This window comes from Siphateles boraxobius, unplaced genomic scaffold (assembly GCF_051911475.1).
Source record: "Siphateles boraxobius isolate OS27281-9 unplaced genomic scaffold, OSU_SipBor_1 22, whole genome shotgun sequence".
Lineage (NCBI taxonomy): Eukaryota > Metazoa > Chordata > Actinopteri > Cypriniformes > Leuciscidae > Siphateles > Siphateles boraxobius.
Genome location: NW_027508833.1, coordinates 2913329 through 2937920, shown reverse-complemented (window position 1 = coordinate 2937920; position 24592 = coordinate 2913329). Strand labels below are relative to the sequence as shown.

The following is a 24592-nucleotide window of genomic DNA, read 5'->3' as shown; positions in this document are numbered from 1 at the left end:
GTTTTAAGGTTTAATATTTTCCTTTTTTATTATTATTACGAGCACGACACATGACATGCTGGGGAAAAATGCATTACTCACTAAATATGCATTACTGTAATGCACTTGCTATGTATTTGTTTGTCGATTATTTACGTATTTAAATACAACTCCTTGTTTATTTATTCATCAATCAATCAAACAATCAATCAAATTGGAAGACCAAAATATCTAAGATCCGTGCTGTGTCACAATTCACATACTATCCGTCCTGAATTACATTCAAAATTAGAATTAGTGTCCCAATACGTAATATGTTATAATGAGTATTCCAAAGATACCCTGGATGGTCTAATTTTCCCTGTTGAATCCGAAATGCAGATCCGTGCACACCCTAACAGTTAATATTACCTAAAACCCATTGAACATTGGACTAGGATTGTAGTAAGGAACAGTAGGAAATTAAATCAAATTGTATGTGGATGATTTTAACTGTGACAAGATGATTGACAGGGCAGTTAAACGGTGACAGGATGCACGTACCAAAGCTATCCGTTAAAGACGCAGTTATGAAGAAGTTTGACTCAGAAGAAGTTCCAAAGCTTGCCTACTCCCCTGATACACACTCAAAAATATGTACTTTTTCTTCACAAAAACAGTACATACTTTTAGGGCATATGTAGGCAAATTGAGGGGCAGCATTGCCAGATCTAAAAAAATGTCGATTATTCTTAAAAAATAAAATATTGATATCGATGCACAAGGTCTTAAAAAAAGAGGTTCAGACAAGGTTGTTTCAGGGAAAAGCATGAGTCTGTCAGTTTATACATTATTTATTTTTCTCTTAAAACAAGGAAAAAAGATCATTCTGTTTTCTTTATTTAATTAACTTCTTTATTTATTAACCAGACATTGCCCATAATCACTCTGTGCCCATGAAAGCATCCACCACTTGGAAGCATATTCTTTTAAATGTCTAACTCTGGATTGTATGAACACCTGGAGCAAAGCTTGTAAGTTACATGCCATCAGGCAATTCATCCTCTGTAATGCAGTTGATCGCTGGAAGGCAACCATGTTTCATCCCCCCTGTTGCTTAATGAAGCAGCCCTTCACAGGCTTGAATGAATTGTCTGTTGATGGAATGGCTTCTAATACGGCCTTCCTACACACTTTCTTCCACGCCTTTCTGTTCCTTTACCTCAAAACAATATCCTCATCTGCACTCAGAAACACTCTCCGCTGTCCTCTTATGTCTCTTCAGACATTTAAAAATGGTCAAAGACGATTTCCCATCAAACCGTATAAGCTCTTACGCTGAGGGATAAGATTGTTAGCACATATTTATCTTGGTTCCACTTTATTTCGATAGTCCACTTTAGACATTCTACTAGAAGTAACTTTGCAACTACATGTCAACTAACTCTCATTCAAGTATTAGTAGACTGTAGTAGACTGTTAGGGTTCCGGTTAGTAGATAAGTAGCTCCCAAGATACTCATAGTCAGTAGAATGTCTGTTGGGGAGCATCAAAATAAAGAGTTAGCAGATATTAAGCAGACAGTACTACCACTAATACTCTAATGAGAGTTACTTGACATGTAGTTGCAAAGTTACTCATAGTTAGTTGAATGTCTAAAGTGAACTATCTAAATAAACTGTTACCTTTAACTTATCTTTTTACTTTATTTTTCTCAGGTCTCTCAGTATTCTCAAAATGTCTCATTGTCTTCTCTCACTCAACCAGGTCAGTTCCTCAACGGCAGCTATTGCTCGTTCGGGAGAGAGGATTGCAGCTGGCAGCTGGTTCCAGGAAGGGGTCCGCAATGGAGGGCCCATCCATCCATTCCCCAAGGCCTCAGAAGCAGCTGTCCATCACCAGGTGCTCTGCCTAAACGTCTTAAGTTGAAGTCTAATCAACAAAAATACTTGAAAGCACAGGGTTGACTACTCACAGTGAAAAATTAAAAACGAAGCAAAATTATTTAAGCAGACACGGTTAATAAATCATCTTTATTAAAGATTGACAATAAGCTTTTGACTGGTTAGAGTCGGTCTTTCATCTTTCATCATTCCTCTGGGTGGTTTGTTTCATGTCTTTCATCACTCTGTATGGCAGGGGCCTTGCTGGCCATCGACAGTCAGCCCAAAGGTCAGCGAGGATCAGCGCAGGTGCGAAGCCCGCTTTTCTTCTACCCCCTGCGGAACGCCCCGTGCATGGTAAGAAGAGTACGCCGTTTCTGCATTCCGCAAGTAACCATAATGCACAGTATCTCTGTGCAATGGGTCTCTGGATCTCTGAGGAAATGAAGTTCTGAACAGTTTCCTTCGAGTCTTATTTGCAAATGCATTCTAGTCTATGCATGCATCGATCAGTGCTACACCTACAGAAGTGCTCTGAATACTGATTCGGGTTGTATAGGAGTTAGGATAACCCATCAGGAGGTAATGACTACAGATAAAGGCCCGGGTACACTTCATTTTCCACGTTCTGCTCCATCTCACACAGTTGAGTGCTCAAGCCTTTCAAAGTATACTACTTTGGCCTTGGGCGCAAAAAGATGTGTTCGCTGTATGCGCACTATCTAGTGGACTTTGTGTTTTAGTGCCTCTCATCCAATAATCGTAAATAGCTCTATGCTTTGTTACTACTAAAAAAGAAACAAATTTTATCATGAAATTGAAACAATAAATGCTGTTTTGACAGTCTTAAATGTGACATGACAGATCGCTGTAGCACCTCAGTTTAAACGGCATTTTACGGCACGGTTAATATGCTGTATTTGTAGGGGTGTGACGAGATTCCTTTTACCCTCTGTACTGATAAAACATTGTCGGGATAATTCTGGTTCACGTGGCTGCGCGGACGCGATAAATAATTCTGTATTATACATTTTTAAGGCCAGACAAGTAGTTTGTTCAGGGTTGGTTTGCAAAGAAGGACTACACGCCTGTGCACATATATATTCAAACGCGCATTCCTATGGACTGAACACGTGATGCACATGTGTGCGACGTCGGCATTTTCGTGGGTTTGTGTTTTTGGGGTTTGAGCAGAGATAACCTTTTTTTTCAACATTTTTCAAGGCTTGCACCTTGGAACCTATTTCAGGTTTTGCATTCTCGAGACACCAGACAGTGTTCTGTGCGGATGGGCGGCCTGAGCGCGTTGAGGGTTTTCTGTTAGAATGGTGTCATGTTAGCGGCCCCTAAGTAAATAACTAATGATCTTTGTAATGGAAGTGAATTGATCAATAAAAACTAACTTTAGCTGGACAATGACTTTATCCTACATCTGCTGTAAAGCCAAAACAATCTCGGTTACTGTAATTTCCTATTATCACTGTAAAGCTGCTTTGAAATAATCCATATTGTTAAAAGCGCTATATAAATGAAGGTGACTTGACTTGACTTTAAGCTTGTTTGTACTCGCACTGTCTGCACGGACACAAAATTTGGTCAGCACGCGGACAGTCTTACACGGTGCCCTCCTGTTTATAAAAATTATGTCAGGTGGACTGTTGCAGAACGCGGATGGCCAAAGTATACTTTGGGCTTAAATGAAAAGAGAGAGTATAGTATGTAATGAAAACAATATACTACTCATGCTGTTCCCTATCAGTCGGTCACTCTCGATGTACGTCGTGACCGACGAATAGGAATCTCGCTAGAGAGGCCAATCTACTTTGAGTGAAACTAAACGAGTCAATGCACATTGGCGTGCAATCATTTGCACCCATGCTGTGAGGCTGAGCAGCTGATGCAAATGATTGAACGCCAATGTGCATTGACTCGTTTAGTTTCACTCGAAGTAGATTGGCCTCTCTAGCGAGATTCCTATTCGTCGGTCACGGCGTACGGGTCCGTTCCCTCCTTCAGGGAATGACGGTTACCATATGTAACCGAGACATTTCTTCATATGCAACAGTGAATGCACTATAGGTGAAGTGGGAGAAAATATTCTATTTCAGTGCTTTTGCGTTAAAACAGGTGTTTCAAACCCTCCAAGTACCCTCAAATACAGTATGATGATATCCTGATATCCTGTTCCTAAAATATAAATGCAGATATGTTGTAAATTGTCATGTATACTATGTGAGAAGATACTATCATCATTTTTATTTTCTCAAATAATTCAGTTTCACATGGATGTCCTACATTGTAGTCTTTTTGTCAATTTGGGTTATTGTTAGCTTGATGAGCCATAATAAAATGTTTCACAGCATTGATTTGGTTTGAGCTGGTAAGTTTTCAATGTGCAAAGCTATAGGTGACATTTTTAGGTTGCACAATACCTTTAATTGTCATGTTTCAATGTGTTTAAGTTCTGTCTTGAGATCTTGTTTCCCCCTGTCTTTGTGATTTTGGTTTAGTCCTGTTATTAGTTCAGTTTTGTGGTCTTGTTCACCCCTGTCTTTGTGATTTTTGGTTTAGTCCTGTTAGTGTTTCCCGGTCTGTTTAATTAGTAATTCCCTTCACCTGTGTTCTGTTAATTATCCTATTAGTCCCTGTTCATTTAAGCCTTGTGTTTTCCCTCGGTGTTTGTTGGTCGTCATCCTTGTATGTTTGTGTTTTCCCTGAAGTTCCTGGAGTTTGTTATTTCGTTCCTGTATGTTTATAGAAGTTTATTTTGTAAATAAATCAGCTATTTTTGGAAGTCCTCTTGTCCTCGTCTTCAGCTACCTGCACACAACCTGACATTAATGGGTTGCTATTGTAATCGCTACTTACAGAATGTAGCCCAGTTGTCAGGAGGTTATTGTTGTACCTGCATTTCAATGTCATTTGAATGTAATTACATGGAAATTTGGCAACCAAATGTGAAATGTTAATGTCCGTTTTGAAAAATGGAAAAAATGTCTGGCTCTCGCCTAGGTGCAAAGCTTTTGAAAGACTGTCTCTGTATTCGATTCAGAATTCATAGACCTTGACCCCATCAGTCTGTGGCTCACAGACGAGCATGCTGGCAAAGGTGAATTACACAACTGCAAAAGACTTCCTGAAGAAAAAAACACTCAAACAGTGAGTTTCAGAGGGAACGGAGGGGTGCAGACTGACAGAGATGGAGAAGAGAGAGAAACAGTGGGATACAAATTTGAAAGTAAGAAAAAGAGAGAAAATGTCAGGGAGATTATGGGGTGTAGATAAATAGGAATACAGGTGGAGAGGTAGGCGTTGGTTTGGGTTTTATGAGAAGTCTGACTGACAGCTTTAGATAGATGTGAGGTGTGAGTGCTTGCTCTTGTATGAACGGAGCCCAGAGCGGTGTGGAGGCACAGCGGGCCATGACAGCATATTGGACTAAATCGAGACACGAACCAGGACTATAGATTACGACTGTGATCTCTCCCCCTAACCACTGTTCTCAGTGGGACTTCTGTAATAAGAGAAGCCTTGCTCCTTTCAACAGCTGGCGTTTTCACAGGCCACTGTAAGACTTCTGACCTAAAGGTCCCTCATAATGGATGAGCATCACAATCTGCACTAGGTAGCATGTAGTCTCACGGAACCAGATTTTTGACATCAGCATAAAGTCAGGTCCATTTTGCAGCTTAATCTGGCCAAGAACCGCCCATTCAGCACGTCTGATTGACATGGACAAGTGTTGTGGGTTTCCATGTTTTATGTGGACTTTCCATAGACATAATGGTTTTTATACTTTACAAACTGTATATTTTATACAGATCACAGAGAACTTTATGCTATTTTAGATTTAAAAAATATATAATTCTGTATGATTTATAAGCTTGTTTTCTCATGGAGACCAAAACAAATTCCCCACAAGGTCAAAATTTACTGGTATTATTATACTTGTGGGGACATTTGGTGTCCTGGCCTCATTCATTTACATTGTAAGTGCCTTAAAGTAACTGAGTCAAAATACATTTTTGTGGGAATCAATATTATACCACTGTGCTGGTCTCTTTGATTGGGCTCTATTTGTTTTGAACCCAGAATATTACTTTAACAAATATGGCTTTGAAACCAAAATATAAGAATATACATTTATGGTCAAGGGTATTTAGTGCCCAATTGTCAAAATTTGACTAAGCATTTTTTGCACCTCCTGATACATTTATTCATTTGCATGTGCTGTCTACATTGTTTTTGCACCTGGTACACTAAATGAATCATGCAAATCTGAGTGCTAGGTTGTTAAGGATCTGTTGTACTTTGCAGTATCTCTTCACCACTGCGGACCAGGCACTGCACATCTGGATATGTGCCCATTTCAAAGGTCCTTCTTTATCAATTTATGAATTACTGCAAAAAGTTCTTAGTAGCACATATACTGTATACAAACATCAACGCAATGTTAATTGTACCACTCAAAAAGTGCCTGGGAAAAGTGGATAAGACACATGCCTTTGGTGTGAGAGACCCAGGTTCGAATCCACTGTGAGACACCAATGTGTCCCTGAGCAAGACACTTAACCCCTAGTTGCTCCAGAGGCGTGCGACCCATGACATATCTAGCAATTGTAAGTCGCTTTGGATAAAAGCGTCAGCTAAGTGAATAAATGTAAATGTAAATACCAAATTTACTTTACATATTGAAACTGCTGGTTTTCAGCCATTTTTTTGCATTTTATGTGCCATATGCATCGAACATTGACTTTGAGTTGTCTGTTTGAGGCTGAGAATAGATTATACGTAATCATTTATGAAATATCTGCCAAATTTGAAACTGGGGAAAAAAAAGTTGACGTAACATGCATCTTCAAGCTTAAATCTGAGGTTACACTTTATTTTGATGGTCCACTTTAGACATTCTACTAACTATACAGTTTATAGTCAAACAGAATGCCTATTACCGCCACGACAAAGCCACCGCGGCAAAAATAAACCAGTTGCATTTCAAAGTCGTTCGTGAAATTACCGTCTAATGCTTACGCAAAGCCTATTTGATGTTACATTTTTATATTGCAATATTTTATGTTTAAATGTTTTCATTATTTATCAAAGAAAATTATGTTAATCAAAACAACCTACTGTAAAACTATTTCTTAATTAATGCTAAAACACAAATGCTGCCGAATATCACCGGTTAGCAAGTCCTGACAATGTTTCAATTTTACGATAATTTAGTTACATTTATTTCACTGTTATGTTTCAGTACATAAATCTAGGCCTACTAACAAATTAAAATAACACAAAGTATAAAACACATAACTTTGACATGCATAGCCTTTCTAAATCATGTTAAACTGGGCTCACAATGTTAACGTTTAGCTTACTTTGCTTAAATTTGACGCGACAATACAAGCCTACATTTGTTTCAGTTCCAAATTTGTACTGTAACTTCAGTTTTGGGATTATGAATTTGTGTAACTACAATGTTTCACTTGAATTATTTGCTACAGCTCTCAATGAGCCGCGGCAGATTACGCAATAGAGAGAGAATAAACTGACACTTTCAAAGTCTGTTATTGTAGCGCTTCTTATCGGTAAAACGCAGCAAATACACATCCCTAAAAGTTTTATTCTGGTTGAGTACAAACTGTAAGTAACTTTGCAAATACATGTCAACTAACTCGTATTAGGCTATTAGTAGACTGTTAGTAGACTGCTAGGTTAGGGTTAGGTATTAGGGTTTGGGCAAGTAGAAAAACTTGACATGTAGATGCAAAGTTCCCTTTCGAGGGAACTTGAACTGCGTCGAATGACACTTCGGGGGTAACGCCCTTAGCATAACGCATCTGAAGTATGAATGAAACTAATCCAATCCTGATTGATGTTGCATCATGACGTAACATGTGACGGCATACACGGAAGCTACAAAGGCACGCCGGCACACAACAGATTTAGCTTTTTGCTCTTCAGCAAGCACTCTGTGTCAAACTGTCTGTCCTATTTGGTGTTGTTTGTCCCATAAGAATTGTCCCAAATAAAGGTCTGCAAGAAAAAATAAATTGCAATATAGAATCTATAGTGGCTCGGATATCGCGTTTGCCGAGGCAGCGCGTTGATTACGGGTCTGCTCTGCAATAAAGATTCTGTGACTGGGATCTCACGTTGTCGAGGCAGTGCGTAGATTAAAGGTTTGCATTGCAATACAGAATCTAGTGGCTCGGATATCGCGTTTGCCGAGGCAGCGCGTAGATTACGGGTCTACTTTGCAATAAAGATTCTGTGTGTGTCCGAGGCATGAAAAGTCAGCTCCTGAGGTTGCTGGCTGTGTTCATTGAAAAATATCTCGCCGCGCACAGCCATGCGTTTTCAGGTGTTTCAGCCTCACGCCCGTTGATTTTCTTCTCGAGAGATGAAAACCAAATATATTGTGAACGACTCGAATCTCGCGTTTGCCGAGGCAGCGCACAGAGTACGGGTCTGCAATGAAAGGGACACATGTGATCTGTGAAATAATACTGTTTGGGGGTGAGGCATTCACAGTCAGCTCCTGAGGGTGCTGCCAGCTGTTCATTGAGAAATATCTCGACGCGTATATCCGTGCGCTGTTGGATGTTTCAGCCTCGCACCTGTTGACTTTCTTCTTGAGGGATGAAAGCCAAATATATTGTAACGACTCGAATCGCGCGTTTGCCGAGGCAACATGTAGATTACGAGACCGTATAACACAAAACAGTATTGTCTGGTAATTATGGCTGCATTTAATTTTAAGAAATTAAATTTTTTTAAGAAATTTTATCTGACTTTAAGGAAGTTAGATATTTTAATTCAGCCTACCATTCAGACCGTGTTTCACTAATACAGTGTTTATGGCTGCGTTAAATTCTGAGGAATTGAAATGATGAGCAGCGAACGCACGCTGCTCTGTCTGCCCCACAGGCCTGCGGTCATGCAGTGTTCCTTCTGCATATCAAAAATCGTTTTTCGATTTTTCCCTGCCGGTCCTACGCTTCAGGGTATCGAAAATGAGACAAAAACAGGAGGGCTACCCCCCCGTGGAGGGACGAGCGAGAATCGCTCCTCCGCGGAGCACTCAGGAAATCGATGTTTGTATCCAGCGTCAAGTGCGCTTCGGGACACATCGGTTTTCAGCGAATGCGCGCTGCAGTGTCCACCCCAAGGGCTTGCGGGGAGGCATTGCTCGTGTTCGCCCATCGGAAACGGTTTTCGATTATACCCAGCCGGGACTCCACTTCAGGGTGTCGAGAACAAAACCGAAAGAGCCCTCAGGAAGTCGATGTCTGTATCCCGCTGTTAAGTACGCTTCGGGACACATCGGTTTCCAGCGAACGCACGCTGCTCTGTCTGCCCCACAGGCTTGCGGCCCAGCAGCAATCGCGTCCGCCCATTGAGAATCGTTTTTGGTCGAACCCTGCCGGAGATCCGCTTCAGGGGCCCGAGAACAAATCCTGATTGATACCCGAAGCCAGGCTCGAGAGCCTGGTTCCTTTGGTAAAATATTTCGATGCATGGAAAAATCTCACGAATATTTTTCCCTGGGCCATGTGCACCATTCAAAAGGGGCACAGGCTGCAGTTCGGTTTCCGCCCACCAAAGTTCAACGGGGTGGTCTGGACTGAAGTCGACCCAGTGCAGGGTCGGGTATTGGAACAAGAAGTAAACTTCCTGCTGGTAAAGGAGGCTATAGAGCGTATTCCTCCACCAGACAGGGAGTCCAGGTTTTACAGCCGCTACTTTAAAGTTGTAACCTGTGAGCAGCTTCAAACTTAGGACAGGCAGGGCGCGTTGTGGCATAGTGGATACTCGTTCCCCCAAAGTGTCATTCGACGCAGTTCGAGTTCCCTCGAAAGGGAACGATTGTCCCTTCGCCACGCCTTCCCCTGCCTGGGAGCGACTTGCTTCATCGCAGAAGCTAACTCTGTTGTGTTCCGGTGTGCCTTTGTAGGTTCCGTGTATGCCAGGATTGGATTAGTTTCATTCATACTTCAGATACGTTACACTAAGGGCGTTGCCCCCGAAGTGTCATTCAACGCAGTTCTCGTTCCCTTTCTCAGGGAACAAGGGTTACAGTCGTAACCCGAGGACGTTTCTTAAAGTCAGTAGAATGTGTGTTGAGGAGCATCAAAATAAAGTGTTATCAGATATTAAGCAGACTGTCTATTAATACTCTTATGACAGTTAGTTGACATGTAGTTGCAAATGTCTTAACTGGATCAAAACAAAGTGTTATACCAAATCTGATTTTGTGATCTTTTCTACAGGTCAAGTTCTGGGTGTGTGGGTCTTCAAATGGAGTGCTATCTCTCTGGATTATAGAGAACAGCACAGGACCCGAGGGCCAACGGAGTCTCTGGAACTCAACAAGTGAAGCTAATATGGGGATAGGATGGAAACTCATTACCCTACCACTCTTCGGTTTGGTGGATCTGTAAGTCTATAGTTACAACCATCAAATTTATGCTGAATATCCTCCATGGTCTGAGTGTGCACATGATTTCTAACTTAACAATGGCATAATCAGGTAAACAAAGACTGGAATGCTTCTGCTTAAGGAGAATTAATGCAAAATGAAGTTTCGGATACATATGCAAAAGTTTTCACTTACCTTTGGGCAAGCTGTAGACATTTACCATTGGTTTTTCACAACCCCTCACATTTACTTGGATATCCTAATGAATCCCACTGGTGCTGTGTCCCTGCCTATGTGCCCGGCACAGCACCGCACATCCCCTGCTCACCTGATCACTCTCTCCAGAAGAAAAAAACTGACAGAGGGAAAAAAAATCAATGAAGAGGTTCACCATTCATCCACACTTTCACTCCAATTAGCAACTGCTCTTGACTTGTAAGAATAAGGAGGGCCGAGGAAAATAGGAGGACGTTACTTCTCTACACATTTGATTGGAATCTCATCTAACACTCTCAAAACCCTCACAATTCCCCACGCCCCAACCTCCACTCTTGTTATCCAGGGTCTCGCTAATTCCAGTCCACAGAGGGCGATTAAAATTAAATTCCTGGCCTCCTTCTCCTTTTCTTGTTGTAGTCCCAATTTTTTAGATTTATCTAGCACTTCACAGAATAGCTGCAAAGTTTCATGCCCTATGACCCAAATGGCCAATTCTTACACAAGTATTATCATGGGAGATATTAGGGCAGGGGATAACACTCCTCTCAGGGATTTATTCTAAAATCTGATGGTAGCCATAAATATACATTTTTGGTGGTTTGGAGATACACCTTAGCTAAATAATGACACCTTCATTTTTCTTCCTTGGAACACAAAAGTAGAGGTTTAACAGAATGCCCATTGTGCTGTTTTCCAAACATATGAGAACCAATAACATTTGATGTTAAACCTGCAGTGTGGTAAACCTGCATAAATAAAATTGTCAGTGTATATTCCAGTCTTCACATAAAGCTATTGTATGGCTTCAGAAGACTAGGGATATAGTGCACAAGTCATAGGGCAAGATTTACTAAACAGGTTAAATTAGCGAGAGAGCGCAATCCCCCAAAAAGCTCAGATGGGAGTGGAAAATTCTGTTGCGTGATCTTCTGTTGTGAGAATCATTACCAGAATGACCACCGCAAATTAGCATCTGGTTTAAGGACATGCTTTTTGGGGCATTAAATAATGGCACAATACCAGTAAATTGACTAGCGCAAACCTTACACTGTAAAAAATGGCAACACATAGCCACCAAGCTTCTGTATTTTATATTTTATTTGTAAAATTACTGTTAAATGAACTACAGTAGTTTTAAGCATAGGCCTACTGTAAAATAAAGTACAGCATTATACTGTTATTTTCTTATTATTTTATTTTAAGTCGTCACCTTAATTTATATAGGCTAGCGCTTTTAACAAGAGGTACTACTGTTTATATATTCAATAACACCAGTTATTGCTTCACATCAACAGCTTTATTCAGGTTTCATCTTTTACATTTCATTGCTGAACTTCAATAGAATATACAGATTTACAAACATATTAGCCATATTTCATCAATGAACAAAATAAAATTATAGCCATAGGCCTACCAGTCAAATCTAGTAGTCTAACACTTTGGGCCAGTGGAAAATAAATGTTGGAATGGAAACTATTAAAATAAATGTTTGAAGAGTTAAAGTTGTCTACTTAGCCAAATTATTAGTAGTATACAACAATAACCAGCGAATACATATCATCTTAAAACATTTAAAACCACATGCTGTAAAGAAAAAGGTCGACGACGACTCTTCCCACCTGTCTCACGATGATCCGGTCGGTCTGCCAGCGCCGCTGCAGGAGGAAAATGCAAGTGAGCACGGCTCAAATGGGAAATGATTGAGCACCCGCTCTGATGTTCTTATGGACAACTTAAACGTATTTATACCGTGCAAGTTACATTGGTACAAAACAAAGAAGGCGATTACATGTGTATTAAAGTTGACCTACCAATTGAACGTTCTCGTAGGCTTTTCATCTTCACAACGAGTCTGCACGTCGGTCTGAGATAGGAAAATATAGTCAGCACGGATTAAATAGGAAATGAGAGCCCGCTCCAATGTTCTTACAGCTCAAACATGTTTATACCTTACAAATAACATTTGTATTAAACAAATAAAGCGAGTACATGTGTTTTGAAGTATACCTACCAATTTAACGTCTACTGCAGTCCTAGGAGGACTTTAATCTTATTGACGCTGCGAGAGTAAAAGGACAGAAAATGAATGCTTGCTCTGATATTCTTAACAAAAATGTATTAACTAAAATGTAGCTTTATATATTTCAAAATAACATCAGAATAAAACATTTAAAGTGAATTAAAAGGACAGTACTGTATTTAGATTTACAGTAGGCTAATTTTCCCAGAATACATTTAAAATATACAGTAACATGCTGTAAACAGCTTATACAGTAAGAAAATGTTAAGAATACAGTAATAGTGCTTTGAAAATGACAAAAATCTACAGTAACATACTGTATTCAGATTCTACAGTAGGGAACTGTTGAGAATACAGTAATATAACTGTGAAAACAACAGAAATCATTTACAGTGTAGGTAACCAGCTTGCATTGTTCATTTAAGTACTCCCCTCCCATAAATATTGCATCTGAAAATAAAACTTCTAAAAATGCATATGCAATAAGCTCAGCCGCAAAACTAACCCTGTCCACGCCTTTACAGCGTAACATTTTCACTGCGTATCTTTAGTAAATCCTGACAGTGTTTTTTTTATGCCAAAAGAGGCTTTGCGCTGGTGGAAGCTGTTAGTAAATCTGACCCTTAGTGACAAATTTGACAGAATTTATTTGTGGTCTTTTTGGAGCTTGTAAGCCTCAGTCCCCATTCATTATTAGAAGTATGGAAAAGAGCAGCCTGGACGTTCTGCTAAACATCTTATTTTTTGTTGGACTGACCAAATAATCTGGTTTGGAATGACATTATGAGCATGTTTACAGACATTTAATTTCTAGTGTTGATTGTTCCAAAGGGAATCTAGTGTGTCTTGGCTTAAAAGCTTTAATTTATCTCCCTTTTTCTCTGTCACAATTTAGGTTCTACCTGCAGTTCAGTGCTGATATTTCCTCTAGTGCAGGAATTGCATTTGCTGTGGACAACTTCACTCTGAGCATGGAGTGCTTCCTTGAAAGTGAGTGTTGCATCTTCACTATTTTCATTATCAGCCATTTTCCATCCTGAGATGAGAGAAGTAGCCATTTAAAAAAAAAAAAATTAATATAACTGTTAACCATCCACTAATAGGTTTTTTAGTGGCCGGTTCCATCCCCTCCATTCAAGCTCAAAAGCAGTGTTCAGGGAACTGACTTCACCTAAAGAGAACGCTCTGAAACTGCTTTTGATAAGCATTAGTTATTTTTTATTTTATCACAGTGCTTAGGGTGCCTGAAATTGATCCACTGTGGGCGTATCATGAGTATTTATTGACTGGTTGACTTTTTCTGGTTGACATCAATGTTTTTGTTCAGATTCAGGGTACTAGAACTAGCCTGACTCCGCCATTGTACTTCCGCTCAATTTTCATTTTCCTTCAGTACGTCGTGGTTTGCGGTATACTGTATTTGCGGGTTTTCTCCGGCCAATTTTTTACCGGTCCAATCAATGAACAGAGGGAGAGGCTGAGAACGATGACGTTGAGGTCGTGCGCCAGTTTAGTCTTTAGCGATAGGTTATGGCAGATCCAGAGTGGCTCTGGACAGATCCAATAGTTTTAAACTTCAATAGAGTACCCGCCTTCAAGGAAGTTAACGCTTGTCAATGGGGAGTGGCCAGACTCTCTGTACCAATGAAATGTACGAGGGTCTGGTAGGACCAGGCTATACTAGAGCTGGTGAATTGACAGAATTGATTCGGTGTGAGCTGTTAGCTTTTATAAATTTAAATCTAAAATGATGCTTTCATGCTTGCGATTACAACTTGAAAATATTTGCAGATGTTTGTACAGCTACCTGGATATTATCTGTAATGTCAAAAAAACATGGTGCTCCTTTGTAAAAAATAAATAAATAAACATCATGACTAAAATGGTCTCTTGAATTTAAATCATCACACTGTGAGGATCAAAGTGCCAGCCATCAAGAGAGAATTTTTCCTGCACATACTGTATTATTTATGTATGTTCAGGTTAAGCTGTCTGCTTTGCTGTTTATTACTGACTCTTAATGCAAGTAAACATTACTGAAAGCTAAAACAAACTGGAATTATAGATGGAAATGTTTTAAATAGCAAAGCAAACAATTGTAAAGCCCTTTCCACTAGTATTGTCATGATGCTGGGATTTCTAATTTTGATAGGATAGCTTGAACATTTTGATATTCGATATCACAGGGAACCTAATATTAGGCGGATGTCACTTTAAGAGGTTATGAACGGATCCAATATACAGTTAAACGTGATTTATTTCGTCTGTTCCAAAACTTACTGTGTTCACCTGGATACTCGCCAAGCAGGCATTGTGACATAATTTTGTCTGTATTTGACCGTTAAAGCGCAATGACCCACGAAAAAGAGCTTAATTTGATATTCGTGAGCTGTTTGAGAGGCAGCTTTATGAGAGCATCACTTATATAGATCACTTTTGGTGCGAGCGCAAAACCTGCAGGAATGAGCAAAATAATGTGCAATACCAGCAACCCCGCTCCTAAATTCAGGACCTAACATCCAACACTATTCAACTGCAGTGAATAAGACGAGTGAGTGAGTGGAGGCGGGTGCATGTCAACCTGTCAATCGCCGTCAGAGAGAAGAGAGAGCGAGACTGTGCAGCGATACTGCAGAAAAGGAGTATTAGAATCTTTTCAGATATATCAGTATTGATACGTATATCTATATTTTTGACAACCCTTCTTCTTTGACAACTTCTCGCACTGTTACAAGGGTCTAGAAAATGTGAATCTTCAGAATAATTCATTGTGTGATGTAACAAAGATTGACAACACAAAGCCATGGATGTAGATTTTTGCTAAATCGTACATATTTTACGAGTTGGCCAATTCGTATGAATTTGTACGAATGACCTACCCCTGACCGCGCCCCTAAACCTACCCATCACGTGGTTTTAGACAAATCGTACAAATTCATACGAATTAGCCACTTTTTAATCACTCGTACAAATTCGTACGAATTGGTCATGAGATGGAGTTGGATGTTTCATACAAATCACTGACTGCTGAAGCTGGAATCAGCTCTTCGCACAGCGACTCTGACACACGTTAACTGAGATGCCGGTCACTGATGACACAAGAATGACAAGACCTTTTAGCCAGTACTAAGAAGACAAGAAAAGCACCCACTCGAGTTCCACATTTTGATTGTGCTGGAAATTGTGAGCCGTGTGAGGGGGCTCTTAAGTAGGATTTGAAGGAGATCAGCACAGGATATTGCACAGCTGGGAAAAGAACAGGAATGGGATTCATTAATGCAAACCTCTTGGATTAAATAGGATAAGATCTTTTATTTGTTGGCCTTATGGTGTCTCGCTTTTTTCTCCGAACGAGCCAATGTATTTACTTCAGCTTTTGGCATTTGGAATCAGCTTGGCACTGCCTTTATCATACATTTGCCCTTCTAGACCCTGGCAACAGTGCGAGAAGAAATGTGTTACTTCCCAGAAGGAGTGGATAGGGCTTTACAGTTGTTTGTTGTGCTGTTTAAAACATATTCATTTATAATTCCAGTTTGTTGTAGCTTTCAGTAAGGTTTCCTTTCATTAAGGACTAGTAATACACAGCAAAGCAGACAGCTTAACCTGAACATACATAAATAATATGTGCAAGACAAATTCTTTCTTGATGCTTGGCACTTTGATCCTCACAGTGTGATGATTTGAAAGCATCATTAGACACGATGAGATGAATATCTTTGTAAGATCTGAGTCTTAATCCCACTCCGTTGGCGTGAATGAGAGGGCCACTGATTGAATAGCTCACTTGGTCCATGAAATATTTGCCCAGCAATTTGTATCTGACGCCATTTTCTGCCACACATTGATTTGATGCGGCTGCACTGCGGCTGCCATTTATTCCATCCTTTCTGCCATTTCCCGTTCCGATGACACTTGGGAATGTGTGGAGTTATATATTATGCCCTCGTTCCCTGGCTAAATTAAATATTATAGCTATACATCATCACACTGGGGTTTGCGGTACCCATCCAGCAGTGTTTCCAAGGGTAAGCAGTGTGCATCATTGGCATGACTGATTTATTTAAAATGTAATTGTTTCAATTTTGTACAATCCACATAACATGCCTGTCAGTTCCCGTAGGAAAGATAAGTCACAAAAGACCAGTTGGTTTTTCTTAGACAGCAATGAGATAGAATGGATGAATTTGCGATTATTCTTCAGAGAAAAACGCTGTATTAATCTAACATCTGTCTCCTCCAGAATTTCAGAATAAATCTAATCTCAGTGTCATAAATTGTGCTCAGGTTGGCAAAGATACCAAAAATTAGCAATAAAAGAGATTTTGGTAATACTTTACTGTAAGGTTGTATGTTAAAATTAGTTATTGCACGAGTTAACATCGAATAAAAAAATACCAGTGGTAACGCATTACAAATAACTTGATGCTCAGTGGCGGTTCTAGACCATTTCAACTGGGGGGGCCAAGCTGGGGCCAGTTGTACTGTTAGAGGGGCCAGGTACATTTAGACCTTATTGTTGTCATATCATTTTCTGCACTGCACTGCAGGCATTAACAGGCAAAATACCATGTTTATAATAATTCAACAATGTATTTGCATTTCCATTATATTTTTAGATTTGCATTACATATTCAGTATTAGTCACAGTAACTGTAATTGACATGATGTCCTTCTTTCTCTTCATTTTGGTGAGAACTATAGAGCAAAAGCAATGGGGACCAAGAAGCTTATTAATTCATTTACTGAAAATAACTTACTTGCTAGGTAACTATGTCTAACCGTTTACAGGGTTCCTGCACACTTTTTAAAGTCAAATTTGCAATATTGTGTGCAATATTGACAAAAATATATCTCAATATTTTCAATGTTTTGTTGATAATTAGATGATATTTTACTGATTGTGTTTTTGTGCTGGTGACATGGCTGGTTTAGGCCTGTTGTTGACAGCAGACTTACAAAGATATTCATATTTTTTAATATTCTATGCAGTGGTCAGTTAACAGCAGGGACCGAAATTAATTTTTTTATTATTTTTTTATTAATTTAATTTGCCACCTTAAATTGATTTCCAGGGGCATTTTCACCTATATATGGACATTCTTTCTAAACTTAGAGTTATGAATCACCTTTTACGTCAAATACTAACATTCAAATTATACAGTAATTATACTTATTTATACAATAATACTTAATTATACAATAATTATACAGTACCACTGTTACCAGTCAAATTAAATCATTTAATCAAAATCAATATTTGGAGTGCAGTCTAGAGGTGAAACAGAAGCGGCATTAATATATTTACACTCCATTTATAATTGCATAAATAAAGCTATGAGATTTTTTTTAAATCAATATTTAAATATGAAATGATTTCTAATTTTAATGTTTTAATTAAAGGGTACTTTAAATATGAAACTAAAACCGCCAGTAGGCGGCGGAAAGTCACAGAAGTGAGTTGAGGGATTCATTCATTCAACCGATTTGTTCAAACGGCTGATTCATTCGGGAAAGGAGCAAGTGATTCCTTCAAAACGCGGATTTCAGTCAATAAATCATCCCTGTCTGTTACATTGAGACTCTGCTACGGTTTCATTTTGAAATTCTAGTCGGCGAAATAAAGGGAAAACAAACAATATTGACGATATTGTGTCTAAAAAGTAACTCCCAATGTTAACTTATTGTTAATTTAACTTGTATAAGATCAATATCACAGTTGCAATTGTGCACGGGAAAACGGCACTCTTGCTGATCTGATATTCTAATATAAGAACATAATATGATATAAATATAAGACATAAACTAATTTGGGGACATAGCCTACCTATGAACCGCACACAGTAGTGAAAGAACGATAGACAAATGCGATGTCAGCTCACAGTGCCTCGTATACAGTTAAAACATTGATTACAATATCATAATAGACAATACACATCGCACACCCCATACGCACATAAAGAATGAACTTGCAACTGAACTGACATTTACCAGCTTTCTTCTTCTCTCCTCTCTCGCGTGCAGGAGACAGATGTTATTCTGCCGCGATTCCCGCGAATGTGATGCGAATTTTCACGTGAACAAGCAAATCCACATAGATAAAATAATAAAAAAATAATACGCATACAACGATAGCAAAAAAAAACGTTTTTTAAAAATTATTTCACACTCCACATTTAGTGGGGCCACAAGGGGGGCCAAGCTTGTTGTCACAGGGGCACGGGCCCCCCTGGCCCCCCCTCTAGAACCGCCACTGTTGATGCTTAATGTAGTTTTAGACTAAATGTAAGCATTTGCTCATCTCACTTGCACAAAAAAAGATTCAGTATGTCTCAAAACGAATTAAGACAGTGCAATGCAATATACTTTTTTTTTTAAGTAAGAGATGAACTTTCCTCTCCTTATTCTTCAGTGATTCAGAATGGCAGAACAGCTGAAAGGTTTGTTTAAGCGCCGCCCTCTACTGTTCAGGTGTGAATTTGCGTTTCCTTCAGCCTGAGGTTTATTCATTTCACTTTTGGTTTAAAAGGGCCTTTACATTTGCCCAAAGAAATATAACTTTTTTTGTTATATAAAAAAAAAATAATGATAATAATAATAAAACAAGTCCAGCCGAGGTGAGAGAAAGTAACCCAAAAGTAATGTAATGCTAGCCTGAATGCCAGTCGAACTTAGCCCCGCCCACAACATTTGAGGTCGGGAAGTTCGGTCTGGACTTGATCCGTTGTGAAGCAAGTATGCCCGAACCAAAGCTGTTCGGACCAATCAAATTGTCAGGGCGGGCTTATAAGTTGGATTTATGATTAACCGTAACATAATCATCCACGTCACCAAAGAGCGCTTGGGTTGAATTTGTTTACAACAAAGAATGACTGCCGCTGGATAATTTAGATGTGTAGATTCATCCATCGCATCTGTTATAGAAGATGTAGACAGCGCATTCATTTTAAAAGAGGAACAGAGAACTGCGATAAAAGCATTTTTCGATCCAATTGAGTGCAGATTAATTTTCTTTCCTGTTTCGGTTGAAACACGCCCCATAATCACAGCCCAATGGAGCGGTATCAGACTCACATTAGAACCTGAGTATGACGACGTCAGGCTAATGTAATGCATTACTCTCCATAAAAAGTAAATAAGTAATTCAATTAGTTACTTTTTTAGGGAGTAACACAATATCGTGATGCACAACTTTTAAAAGTAACTTTCTCCAACACTGCAAATAACAATACTTTCAAATGCTTTTAACATGTCAAGTTGTATATATTAGCATCAATGTATTATACATGAAAATGAAATTAACCAACTCTATCTCACGACCAATTCGTACGAATTCGTATAAGTGAGTTATAGGTGGCTAATTCGTACAAATTTGTGTGATTTGTCTAAACTTGTCTAAAAAATGGGTACGTTTAGGGCCGAGGTCAGGGGTAAGTCATTCGTATGAATTCATATGAATTGGGCAACTCATAAAATATGTGTGATTTAGCAAAAATCTTAAAAAATTTGTACAAGTGAGGTCGTATGAATTTGTACGAATTAGCCACCTTGTAAAATTCGTACGAATTGCTGCGAGATCGGGTTTAAATTAAGAATTAACAATAATATAACATTAACCTAGGTTAATAAGTGTTGTAAAAGAAAAAAAAAAATATATATATATATATATATATATATATATATATATATATTATATATATATATATATATATATATATATATATATATATATATATATATATATATATATGTGTGTGTGTGTGTGTTTTAATTCCTGATTCCTAATGCATTAAGTAATGTTAGTATTACTTCCCCCTAATGTTATCTCTTATCAACATTTTTATATAAACACCTACATTTCTCATCAAATTCTTCCAAATTCTTTGGGCTATGATATCCACATTCATTTTATAGCTTTAACTCTTACTATATTTCAACACATACAGATAATACTGTTAATGAAAAATATTAACATAAACAAATAAACTTGAAAAAAACTGAATCAATTTTAATGATTTCAGAACTAAAATAATAAAAACTAATCTTTATAGTCTTCGATGCATGATTGTTTTTTAAATGTGAGCCTAACTTAAATGATACCAGTTACTCCTTTAGTTGCCTAAATCTAAATTCAGACTGAATAAACTGAAACTAGACAGCTAAATGCAAACTAACAAAAACTAAATATAACATATGGCATTTAAAGTTACAACTAAACATCAAAAGATTTTTCTAAAAATGGTAATGCTTAAATCAAATATATTTAACAAATCATTAACATGTTAATTCATTAAAATTCAGTAACAGCTGCACAAATTCTCAAAGCCTGAGCATTGAAACTAAAATCTGTAGGACAGTGGCCTGGAGGCCTAGAGGACTGGAGCTGAAAAGCCCTGGTTTAGTGTTTAAAGCTCAGAGCTGGAATCCAGAAAGCTGCTTTTATCCCCACAAATCACAAGCCACTATCCATCAACATTGTTTCAGGGAGCAAGGCTTTTAACCCTTGGGTGGTCCAACTGGACTGCCTCTAATGAGCTTGTGATGTCATTCTAAAAAGTGCAATTTATGCAATCTCATGTGGCGATAAATAAAGTTTAGACAATTCTATTGCTTTGTGCGTTTCCTGTAAGAGCAGTAACTTCGTCTCACTGGTCTCCAATTGAAACAGATGGCACCGGATTCACTTTGTGGGTGTTTACCTCTATTTCCCGGCTTTGGCATGGTGGCAGACTCGCTTATCCTGTTTTTATTAGTTTTCTCTTCAGAACAGGGAGTCATATCAACAAGAAAATTTGCATGCCTACCCAGAGTGGCAGTCTGTGATGGAACAGTAAAATGAAAAATAAAAAAAGTCTGTCAGGGAAGTCATACTAGGTTTTTTAGGATTCATTCTACGGCACTACCTGTGGTGCCCAAAACCCGTAAAAATCACCCAGCGCTGCTTTTATGACAATGCCAGCTGCTCAGCGATGGTTTGGCATTTCCCTAACGAGTGCTTTCTCGACAACATGAGTGGAATGCTCCAATGTATCTCACAGGGATTATGGGTGCCAGATATGCTATTTAAATGGAGATCTCGAAATTCTGAAATTTAGACAAAGGGAGAGAAAGAATGGTTTAGGTAGCTTATATATATATATATATATATATTCATTATAGATTTGTCCCAATCCTTAAACATCAGATTTGCTTTTTATTTCATAAACCTTACTTGGCTTTAGGGCAACTTACTGTCTGTCAAGAGTCCAAGCTTATAGTTTGAACTCAATCAACCATTACTGATTTTTTTTAAAAAAAAAATTTTTTAATTCAAGCCTCAAGCTGAAATATTATGAATGTATCTGGCAGCTGGAGTCAGATATTATGTGGTCCAGTGAGAATTGCTCTGAATTCCGACTGAAAACCTAGTTCAAGCAAATGTAAATGTGTTTGGAGTGCTGCATGCTGTGTGTGTTCTAGTTCCTTTAATTTATTTCCATCCCAGGTTTAGCGGTGCCAAAAAGTACGTAAGCCTCAATTACAAAAACTGCATTAGATATCAAGACAAATTGCATTTTAATATATTGTATTATATAACAAATATACATTAAAATAATAATAATATTATCGTAAAGTTTTATTCAATTTATGCACCTCATTTGTACAGTAGTGTAAGACTGGGTCTGGACATTTAGGTAAATAACTATATCTATGATTGCTCTGATTGTGTAGCGTGAACATGAGGGAACTTGACTTTATTCATTAACATTTCCATGCCATTTTTTATTTATTTGATATTATGTTATATAATGCAATGAAACACATTTTAAAGTGTGGCTTAAGGTTTTGGTAACACTTTATAATAACTGCACGCTATTAATCGTTAGTTAAGCATTAGTAAACAGTTAATTCATCATTTATAAAGCATTAATAGACATTAATAAGCAGTTTATAAATACAGCTATAACTGTTTTTTCTTGATTTAAAAGCATATCTATAATGTGTTTAATAATTGTATTTTCATACTTTATTAATGATCAATGTATCATTTCTAAATGAAGTGTTGCATTATTTATAAACCAGTTATTTAAGAGTTTTCAGTGGTTCATAAGATTACTTGGAAAGTGTAAGTAAATGAATAATAAACTATTTAAATGTACATTGAAAGATCTTAATAGTCAGACCTATAGTAATAGTGTGTTAATAAATGCTTTATTAACATGTATTTATACTATAACTCAGGGTTAATTCGGGTGGTTATAAAGCATGTATTAGTGGTCAGTTAACTATGTTTGTGAGCCCATCTAAAGTGAGGACTAGTTATGCCTTGTAAAGCATCAGAGAGTGCGTTCACACACAACCCGTAAAAATCCCGTAAAGACACGTGACGTCGATGTGACATGCATGTCTCAGCAGCGTCTATAGTTTGCTTATGATCTGCGATTTCTCTCTCTGGAGAAACCACGCTTGTGTTTCTTTTGTTCACACAGCTTGTTTTTAACGGCTTTTGTTCACACAGCGCGCGTTCCGGGACTGATCCCGGCAATGTTACTAGGTCCCCAACCCGGCATCGATCCCGGCATCAATCCCGGGTCGTGTTTGCGTTCTCACAGAAGGCGTTCTGGTAATTTCCTTGCAATTTCCCGGGATTAACGCGCTGTGTGAAAGGGGCTTAAGTGATCTTATGAACCAACGACAACTCTTAAACAACTGGTTTGTAAATAATGCTATACTTCATTTAGAAATTATTAATTAATCATTAACAAAGTATGAAAATACAATTATTAAACACATTATGCTTATAAATCAAGAAAAAAGCATTTATAGCTGTATTAATAAACTGTTTATTAATGTCTATTAATGCTTTATAAATTATGAATTAACTGTTTACTCATGCTTAACTAATGATTAATAGCGTGCAGTAATTATAAAGTGTTACCAAGGTTTTAAATACTTTTTAGAGCGAGAGCAGCTTAAACATATATAGGTGCAATTTATATGTATTCTTGCCTACAATTGTGTCAAGGGAATTTTGCAAGTCTGCACGTTTGATTTATCGTTCTCCCTGCAGCACTGCAATAAGTGCTGCTATCTAAACTACAAAGCACGCATTTAAAAGTTCTCATCTGACATCCCCCTTAAGAGAAACTGACAGTGGGCAGAAAACCCCTCTGACATCTAGCTTTATCTGAATTCATTTAGGCCTCTGGGTATTTATGATATTGGAATACTAACACATGCCATGCCCTAACACATCCTTAAAAATTTGAGCCTTGGTACTGATGTGTGGAACACAATTTTAAGTGTGACTTTTACAATCTCATTACCCTCCATTGCACTCATTATTTCCTGTTCTTTCTCTACTGTCACTAAAAATAAAAGTGGCATCAATAACACACTATCTCAGATGGGCAAAAAAAAAATGCTTCTGATCAGTAAAATGAAACGGCAGTGTAAGGTCTCAAAGAGATAGTTCACCCAAATAAACACAAATTAAGATTATTTTTTTATGAAACCTGAGAGGTTCCTGTCCAACCATTGAATGACCAGGTTACCAAAATTTAGAATAACCAAACCAACTTTTATATTTACCATATATGATGTTATCTATGCATGTGTGTCGATCATTGTTTAGACGTAATAAAAGCCTAAATCTGTTCATCATATACAGTGATCATATCTCTTCACAAGACTTGGACTCAAGTTTTGGTTACCTAGACTTTCAATGCAGGGACAGAAACCGCTCAGGTTTCATTACAAATATCTTAATTTGTTTTTTGAAGAATAACCTAAGTCTCATGGGTTTGGAATGCCATTAGCATGTTTAACGGATTACAGAATTTTAATTATTTTGGTAACTAATACTGTTACTCATTCTAGGCTTTAAGATTTGGATTATCATATACACCATTCAAGTATATCAACTGTCCAACTGGATATTGAGACATATTGAAGTATTTGAAGAGCGATGACTAAGCTGTTTTCTGATTGTCCTGGCAGATTTGGAAAACTGCTGAGTAACATTTCTCCCTGGAGCAAAGGATTACATTCTTCCACAGTTCAAGAAATCTGGTCTTTGACCACCCGCCAAAACTTAACACCGCGGTGTGTACT

The 24592-nt window shown here is 38.1% G+C and overlaps 1 protein-coding gene across 2 annotated transcripts in view; it reads left to right on the top strand.

Annotated features, from left to right (window-relative positions):
- alk (ALK receptor tyrosine kinase) overlaps positions 1-24592 on the top strand; it is a 510023-nt gene that overhangs the window by 426538 nt on the left and 58893 nt on the right. For both annotated transcript variants that reach the window (XM_077238337.1, XM_077238336.1), the window contains 4 exons: positions 1726-1860; positions 2098-2198; positions 10112-10278; positions 13395-13489. In XM_077238337.1, coding sequence (XP_077094452.1) covers positions 1726-1860; positions 2098-2198; positions 10112-10278; positions 13395-13489 — 498 coding nt within the window. The remainder of the gene's footprint in view (positions 1-1725; positions 1861-2097; positions 2199-10111; positions 10279-13394; positions 13490-24592) is intronic.